This window comes from Myotis brandtii, unplaced genomic scaffold, assembly GCF_000412655.1.
Source record: "Myotis brandtii unplaced genomic scaffold, ASM41265v1 scaffold133, whole genome shotgun sequence".
NCBI classification, from domain to species: Eukaryota; Metazoa; Chordata; class Mammalia; order Chiroptera; family Vespertilionidae; genus Myotis; species Myotis brandtii.
Genome location: NW_005354718.1, coordinates 3234052 through 3243066, shown reverse-complemented (window position 1 = coordinate 3243066; position 9015 = coordinate 3234052). Strand labels below are relative to the sequence as shown.

Sequence of the window (9015 nt, the reverse complement as noted above, 5' to 3'; positions counted from 1 at the left end):
CTGAACAATAAAGATTTAATAAAAAAAAATAAAATAAAACAAACAAACAAACAAACAAAAAAACCCAAAAAAACAAAAAAAACAAAATGAAAAGGCAATCTATGGAATAGGAGAAAATATTTGTGAACCACATATCCAAAAAGGATATGTCCAAATATATAATTAACATCCAAACCTCTCGCACCTGCTGCCAGCACCAGAGCTGCTGCTCGCACCTGCTGTTGGCGCCCAGCACTAGCCCTGATCACTTGGCGCCATTAAAAAATAAAAAATAAAAATAATAAAATAAAATAACCCAATTAAAATTGGCAAAGTACTTGAGTAGGTATTTTTCCAAAGAAGACATATGAATGACCAACAGATGTATAAAAAGGGGCTCAATATCACCTATCATCAGGGAAATGCAAATTGAAACCACGATGAGATGTCACCTCACACCTGTTAGTATTCTAATTATCAAAAAGACCAATGCTGGTGGAAATGTGATGAAAAGGGAACCCCTGTACATTGTTACTGGGAATGTAACTCATATGACTGCTATGGAAAACAGTATGAATGTTCTTCAAAATATTAAAAATAGAACTACCATATGATCCAGCAATTCCACTTCTGAGCATATATTTGAAGGAAATGAAATAAGTATCTCAAAAATATATCTATCCTCATGTTCACTGTAGGATTATTCACAATAGCCAAGGTATGGAAACAATCTAAATGTCTGTCAATGAATGAATGAATCGAGAAGATGTGGTATGTACCTATATCTATACTAATAATAGAGGAATATGCAAATTGTTCAGGATGCCATCACAGTAACAGTAACCACTGAACAGCAGGCTGCATGGGTGAGAAGGGCTGGCAGGAGGGTTAGTGAGGAATGACCAAACGACTGAACAGCAAGCTGTGTGGAGCAACCAGGCTGGCAGGGTGGGGGCAATTGGGGGTGACCAGATCGGCATGGGGGGCAGTTAGGGGCAATCAGGGCGGCAGGAGGAGGCAGTTAAGGTTGATTAGGCTGGCAGGAGGGGAAGTTAGGGGTGATCAGGCAGGCAGGCAAGTGAGCATTTAGGAGCCAGCAGTCCCGAATTGTGAGAGGGATGTCCTGGATTGGAGAGGGTGCAGGCTGGGCTGAGGGGACCCCCCCACCCATGCATGAATTTTGTGCACCAGGCCTCTAGTGATATTAAAGGGTGACTAGGCCGGCGGGGGGGGGGGGGAGTTGGCAGTGACCAGGCCGGCAAGGGGGGCAGTTAGGATCGGGCCTAAACCGCAGTCGGACATCCCCTGAGGGTTCCCAGATTAGAAAGAGTGCAGGCATGAATTTCGTGCACTGGGCCTCTAGTATATATATAAAACCCTACTATGCAAATAGACCGAACGGTGGAACAACCAAACAACCAAACAACTGGTCGCCATGATGTGCGCTGACCACCAGGGGGCATGCATGGAACATGGCGGGTGTCGGCCATGGCGGGATGGTGGAGCAAGTGAGCAGGGGCACCAGACCAAGATGGGGGGCCAGTTGCTGTCATCGGGGTGAGCCTCTGGTTGTTACTGAAAATTCTTTGCTCCTGTGCACCGTGGTCCTGCCTGGTGCTTGCACCTGCTGCTGGAGCTGGCCCCTCTTGCACCCGCTGCCAGCACCAGAGCCGCTGCTCGCACCTGCTGTTGGCGCCCGGCACTGGCCCTGATCACTTGGCGCCATCAGCAGGTGTGAGTGGCAGCTGTCGGCCCCGATCTCCCCTCAGGGCTTCTCCAACTCCCCTTGCTCCTGAGGGGCAATCGGGGCCAGCAGCCACTGCTCACACCCACTGACAGCGCTGGCTCCTCTTGCACCTGCTGCTGGTCAATTGCTCTGCGCTGTCAGCGGGTGCGAGTGGAGCCGGCGCTGTCAGCGTGTGGGAGCAGTGGTGGCAGGAGCGGGACTGCCAGCAGACAGGGGACTTGGAGCCACAGTGGGAGGGGCCGGGTTAGGGCATGGAGGATGGGCCAAGACCCGCCCCTGTGCCCACCGCAGCCTCGCGGCCCACAGTATATACTGGGCCCCTAGTATATACGTAATAGAATATTATTCAGCCTTAAAAAAGATGGGTATCCTGCCATTAATGACAACATGGATAAATCTAGAGGGCATTTTGCTAAGTGAGATAGGCCAGATAGAGAAAGACAAATACAGCATGGTACCATTTATATGTGGAATGTTTTAAAAAAAGTTAAACTCATAGAAACAGAGAGTAGAATGGTGGCTGCCTAGGGATGGGAGGTGGGTGAAATAGGGAGAGGCTGGTAAAAGGTACAAACTTTCAGTTATAAGATGAATAAGGTCTGAGGTTCTAATGTATAACCTGGTGACTATATTGATACCATGTTGTATAACTGAAACTTGCTTAGGCAGTAGAACTTGTGTTCTCATCAAAAAAAGGTAAATGTGTGAGGTGATAGATGTATTAATTAACTCTGTGGTGGATCCTTTCACAATGTGTACATATATCATATCATCATGTTGTACACTTTAAATATGTTATAGTTTTATTTGTCAATTATACCTGAAAGAAGCTGAAAAAAGTAAAGAAAAACACTCCATAAATGGCTTTCATCATTAACTTCTTAAAATGTATCTTAAAATATCAGCTGTGTATTTGAGGATAGCAAAAGAATAACATAATTTACTTCAGAAAACACACAGATTTTTAGCTGTCATTACCTGTTGCTCAAAACACCTGAACAGAAACAAAACTTCCTGTGTAAGAATTGCTGCTTTTGGAGGTACTGGAAAGAATGGCCATCATCGAGATACAATTCACCCACCGCAGAACCCTAGAGAGTGGATCCAGGAAGAGAATGTGGTTATATAATAGTTTTCTGGGGAAAGAAGGCCACGCCCTAAAGGGAAATAATACACTTAAAAATTTGTGAAAAATTATGGTGAACATATGCTTAATATTCAAGCTGTACAAGGTAGTCATACAATCAATACCTATTAGTGAAATAATATAAATAAGGAAATCACATAAGAGGAGCACAAAGAGTTAGGCCTTCTTGAAAGAAATTTAAACCCGAAGTATGGTCAGTGGCATAGGTGGCTTCCCTGAAAATAGGATCCCAGAATGTGATAACAGGTCATAAATGAAACTGAAGTTAAAAAAATTAGTATATAATGGATGAGATCAACTCTCTTTAGTAGACACTCCATGTAGGGAATGATATCTAGTTCCTACTTTTTTTAGTAGGAGGAGTCCCTTTGCATGTCATTCAATGTCACAGCACTCCACATGGCAGCTTACTGTTTTGGACAATGCTTGATGTGCTATGGATCTTGAGTCTCTTGTATTTTATTTTGTGGCCTCTTATGTGCCTGAAGGCCATAGTTTGGCCCAATAAAACATACCTAAGTGAAACAGATGGAAAAGAAGGATGTAAAAAAAAGAAAGCTGAATTATTTTATAATACTTGCATGAATAAGAAGTTGTGTTTGGTACTGCATTTGGGCAAATGGACAGGAGAGAAATCTGCTTTCTCATTTTGGCTTAAAAGTACAGATCGATCCTTCCAGGCTTTACCCACAGAGATTTCACTGCACTGATACAGATACCTTTTTACAGGAGACTGAGTTTCAGGGACAGGCTGCCTAGGCCCCAGTGACCTTTCAGTCCAGTGGAATCAATGCCAAGTTGCAAAGCACCAAAGGTCACAGTGCCTCAGAAGAAATTTCTAAGATTTCTAGTTCTCAGAGCTCCTTAAAGAACAGCCCCAGGCAAGTCAGATAAGTTAGACAATGATTCAGAAATGATTAAAAACTTTGATTTCTAGATAAACATCTGAAGCACCTATCCCATAGATGGGGTTCACCACTTTTACACAGTGTCACACACTCAAGAGGCTACCACTAGTAACAAATGAAATGGTAAAGGTAACATTTTCCAAATACCTTAGTGCTTAGAGCCACCCGGAGTCCGTATGGGGAATCAGTCATCCAGCCTGTGGATTTTCCTATAGTTGTCTTTATAGGCACTACACTTCCACCTCGTTGAAACACTGGTATCTATAACAGAGCGACACTCTCAGGGAAGGAGCTTTCATAGAAGGCAATTTCAAAGTAGAATTTAAAAATGTTTCATTGTACAAGACTCACATTCCTTACACGTATGGATTCAAAGCCAATATAAATTTATGGGGGCCCTGGCATTAAGAGGAATAGAGTTCAAACACTAAACAAACTTCTCACCCTTCATCAATTTATTACCTGTTCTGCCTATCCTATAAGTAGCCTCTCCTGGTTTATATCTTTAATTTTGCTGTCAATATAATAGACATGTTTATTTCTAGAGCCCTGCTAAAGAGTGAATTTTTCTGTCTGTATAAGTAGGCCCAGATGTAGATGTGTGTAGATAAAAGATGGTAGTTCGTTTGTTTGTGGAAGGTGACTTTTGTTCTTATTCACTACAACCTATACCAGTGATGGCGAACCTTTTGAGCTTGGTGTGTCGGCATTTTGAAAAACCCTAACTTAACTCTGGTGCCATGTCACATATAGAAATTTTTTGACATTTCCAACCATAGTAAAACAAAGACTTATATTTTTGATATTTATTTCATATATTTAAATGCCATTTAACAAAGAAAAATCAACCAAAAAAATGAGTTCGCGTGTCACCTCTGACACGCGTGTCATAGGTTCGCCATCACTGACCTATACCCATCTTGCTCCCTGATTTCCTGGATCATCAGGATGAATGATTCAATTCTGAGGATAAATTTGTGAAACTTCTGTTATAGAAGCCACCAAGGGCACTTTAAGTGACTCTAACAACAGGATTGGAGGCATGACCCATACCTCCAGGTCTTCTGGAATGCCATTCCCAGCAGGGAAAGCCCAGCCCGTGTCCTGTCTTCCAGGACGGTTCTCTGTAAGAAAGCTCCCTGGATCACCAAAGGGAGTGTACTTTGCTCTGAGTAAATACAAGCAGGGAGAAGAGTACAAGAGTCTCAATGAAGCTGGGAGTGAGGTGGAGTAGCTAAGATGCCCACCCTCTGCTTGACTTGCAGGTGGCAGCAAGAAGTAAAGCACATCTATCTTCCCACCCTCATCAGCCAATCTCTTTTCTTTCCCTCAAAGAATGAGGTAGTAAGTTAGTGTGAAATGGGATCTAGTCTCAGTTCTACCATAATCTAGCCACAATCCTGGACAAGTAAGTTCACTTCTCTGAACCTCGGTGTCTTTACCTGTAAACATGAGAGATTGGAGTAAATTCAAGTTAAGGTCTCTTCTAGGTCTGAAAGTTGACATCTGAAATAATTTTCTTTATAATGGAGTTCATATTGCTACTGATAATTAAACGAAAATAACATCAATACCTATTTGTTAATCTTCACACTACTTAGGGCTTGTGGTGATGGTGATGATTCAGCTGCAGGAGCCACCTTCCCTTCAGAAATTCTATCCAGATGGGCCACTTTGATTTTAACATCATAACTGATTGCATTATCTTGGGCCTAGAGGTCCAGGGTTATAATTCAAACATGTTTTTTGACTTGGTCCAGTAGAAGGACATTCTGTATGTCATGTGTGATAACTACTATGTTTGCTTTCTGTGTTCAGTGTTATTATTTTTCTTAGACATATACATGTAAATATATGGAAAAGAGTTGTTTGTACTTTATGTTTCATCAGAGTATGTTATTTTTACACTTTTCTCATATTTTAACAGCTTTATTGAAGTAATTCACATGCCATACAAGTCACCCTTTTAATGTATATATAGTTAAATGGCTTTTAGTATATCCAGAGTCATGCAACCATCACCACAATGAATTTTAAAACATTTTTATCACCCAAAAAAGAATCCCTGTGCTCATTAGCAGTCACTACCCATTACTCCCCAAATTCTCTCCTTTCCCCAGCCCTAAGCAACCACTAATCTACTTTCTGTCTCCATATGTCCATGCCATTTTGTAGGACTCTAATATCCTTGGTTCTTTCTATGTAGGCACATGTTATGGGCTGAATGTTTGTGTCCCCCCCAAATTCATATGTTGAAGCCCCAACCTCCAATGTGACTGTACACATTTGGAGACAGGGCCTTTACAGAAGTAATTAGGGTAAAGTGAGGTCATAAGAGTGGGGCCTTGATCCTATACCTCACTCTCCCTCTGCCATATGAGGACACAGCAAGAAGGCAGCTGTCTACATGTCAGGAAGAGAGTCCTCACCAGGAACTTAATTGGTTGGCACCTTAATCTAGTACTTTTGCCACCAGAACTATGAGATATTAAATTTCTGGTTTTTTGTTTGTTTGTTTGTTTTTAAGAGAGAGAAGAAGGGAGAGGGAGATAGAGAAACATCTATATGAGAACTAGTATCAGTTGGCTGCCTCCTGCACACTTCCTACTGGGGATGGAGCCTGATACCCAGGCATGTGCCCAGACCAGGAATCAAACCGACAGCCTTCTGGTACACAGAACAACACCCAAACAACTGGCCAGGGCAATACATTTCTATTTTTTAAGCCAACCAGTCTATGTTATTTTGTTATGGCAGCTCAAGCAGGCTAATACAGTACAACAGGTAAAAATAACAGTCTGAAAACAACTTACAGTGTCCAAGGCTACTGGGATCTTCACAGTACATGCTCCTTCCCAAGAAGCAAATGTCTTAGAGTCATACCAGACCTGGAAAGGAACATACCCCAGTGAAAAAGAGCATATGAGCAGCTCTGCTCACAATTTTATTATTCAGTAAAACACCCATTTATCTTGATTTCTAATACATGTAACCAGAAAGCTAAAATAAGTATAATTTTAAAAATCTTGAGTAGAAGTTAGGAAGGACACATACTTTTAAGAAGATCCCAAAAGACTAACCTACTAATGTGACAGATTAATTTGACTAAAAGGCCACTCATTTGCCCATCCATCCATCCATCCATCCATCCTAAAGTTATCAATTAAATAACCTACCATGTGCCTAGCAATGCGAGGTAAACATGAGTGAACAGAAAGAGGCAGTTCCTGACCTCATGGATTTTACAGTCCAGTTGGCTTATAAGAACTTAATGTGTCTATTGGTAAAAAATATGATGAAGGAGAGAAGGAAACAACAAAGAAGGAAAGCACATTGCAGGCAAATGAATGACAGATGAGGCGTGGAAAAAAGAAAGTGTCAGAGAAGGAAGCATCTCATAGAAAAACAAAAGGAAACTTGAATGACTACAATAGGATCAATTTTTTTAAATTTTTTTTTACAAAGTACAATTCAGGGATACAAAAGGAAACTTGAATGACTACAATAGGATCAATTTAAAAAAAAAGTTTTTTTACAAAGTACAATTCAGGGACTTTTTTAAAAAAGAAAGAAAAATCCTCACCTGAGGATATTTTTCCATTGATTTTTAGAGAGAAAGAAAGGCAGAGAGAAATATCAATGTGAGAGAAACACATCAATAGGTTGCTTCCTGCACGCACCGTGTCCAGGGCCCACGCTGGGGAGGAGCCTACAACCGAGGTATGTGCCCTTGACCGGAATTGAACCAGGGATCCTTCGGTCCACAGGCCAAGGCTCTAGCCCAGTGGTTCTCAACCTTGGCTGCACATTAGAATCACCTGGGAATCTTTTTAAAATCCTGATTTCTGGGCCTCATCCTCCAGAAATTCTGTTTCTTTGTTACTAATGTTGTGGCCCCACCCCATAACAAAGAAACAGAATTTCTGGAGGATGAGGCCCAGAAATCAGGATTTTAAAAAGATTCTCAGGTGATTCTAATGTGCAGCCAAGGTTGAGAACCACTGGGCTAAATCCTTAAGAAACCATCAGCATGAAAATAAAAACCTCTTTTTCTCTCTTCCAATGCAGCCACAGAGCCTCCTTCACAAGTTCACGTCCTGGGATTATCACATCCTTTATATAGCTGGGCTGTTGCGTCTGTCACTGTCCTGCTGTGAATGTGAGAGCTGTGACTTTACTATGATTAGCTACAGTGAACTCTTAATTCAACAGGATCAATCCCACCTCATCACAGTGTAGTATCCTTGGCTGGGTTCAATTTGCTAATGTTTTATCAAGTATTTCTGTGTCTGTGTTTATAAGGGATATTGTCTTAGGTGTCTTGTCTTGTAATCTTTCTTTGGCGAATTCCAGTAGCTTTAAATAAAGAGATGGTGGGAGTAAAAGCTAAAAACAAACAAAAAAAACACTGACTCAAATAAGATTTTAGAATTACCTGTCTACCACTTTTAGAACTAATTAGAATGAGAGGTAGAGGGTATTTTTGCTCGTGCCATATACGAAGATCTCCAACCTAGAAGGAGTATAACTGGTATTAAAAACCATATAGACCAGACCTAAAGCTCGGTCACCACGCTCCTCACCCAGCAAGTATTTATCAAAGGCCGACTATGTGCCAAGAACCCATCTAGATGCTGAGGATGCAGCAGTGAACATAGATAAAAATAAGCCTTAAAAAAAGCTAACATTCTAATGGGAGAGAGAGAGCATAAACAAAACATCTAAGTAAATATACAGAATGTCAGGAGGTGGCACCATTTTGTGGAGAAAAATAAAGGATGAAGGAGGGCTGGACAGGAGCAGTGGGGGTGGTGTATAACCTTAAAGAGGTGGTCAGAGAAGACCTCGCTGGGAAGGAGATGTTCAAGGAAAGCCTTGAAGGAGAGAGAATGGGCCATACAGAGACACGGGGAAAATGACAGTGAGGGACCTTAGATATTTCCCTTGCACCCTGTGATGTGGTACTAGCCAACCAGTGAGGCAAATGTCTGGCAAGGAACGGCTTGGCTCTTCTACCCAGGCTTTGGGAAGATGTAGCAAGAGCACAATTAGAGATGCTCTGGGGGATAGTGTTGAGGGAGTATATTACATAGTCACAACAATGTGCTTGCAATTATGACAGGCCATTCATAAACATGTATGGCCAAATCAGAAAGGAGGCTGGTTCCTCTCAACGGGAGCCTAGGCTTTGTTAGAATCAACTGGAGAAACTCAGCAGAAACGCTTGGCAGGGC

General features: G+C 41.8%; 1 protein-coding gene across 4 annotated transcripts in view; it reads right to left on the bottom strand.

The window, feature by feature from the left end:
* Positions 1 to 9015, bottom strand: part of GANC (glucosidase, alpha; neutral C) — a 76225-nt gene that overhangs the window by 5587 nt on the left and 61623 nt on the right. For 3 of the 4 annotated variants that reach the window (XM_005860296.2, XM_005860293.2, XM_005860297.2), the window contains 3 exons: positions 6595 to 6669; positions 3929 to 4042; positions 2705 to 2817 (listed from right to left, as the gene is read on the bottom strand). In XM_005860296.2, the coding sequence (XP_005860358.1) occupies positions 2705 to 2817; positions 3929 to 4042; positions 6595 to 6669 (302 nt within the window). The remainder of the gene's footprint in view (positions 1 to 2704; positions 2818 to 3928; positions 4043 to 6594; positions 6670 to 9015) is intronic. The other variant, XM_005860294.2, reaches the window with a different exon arrangement.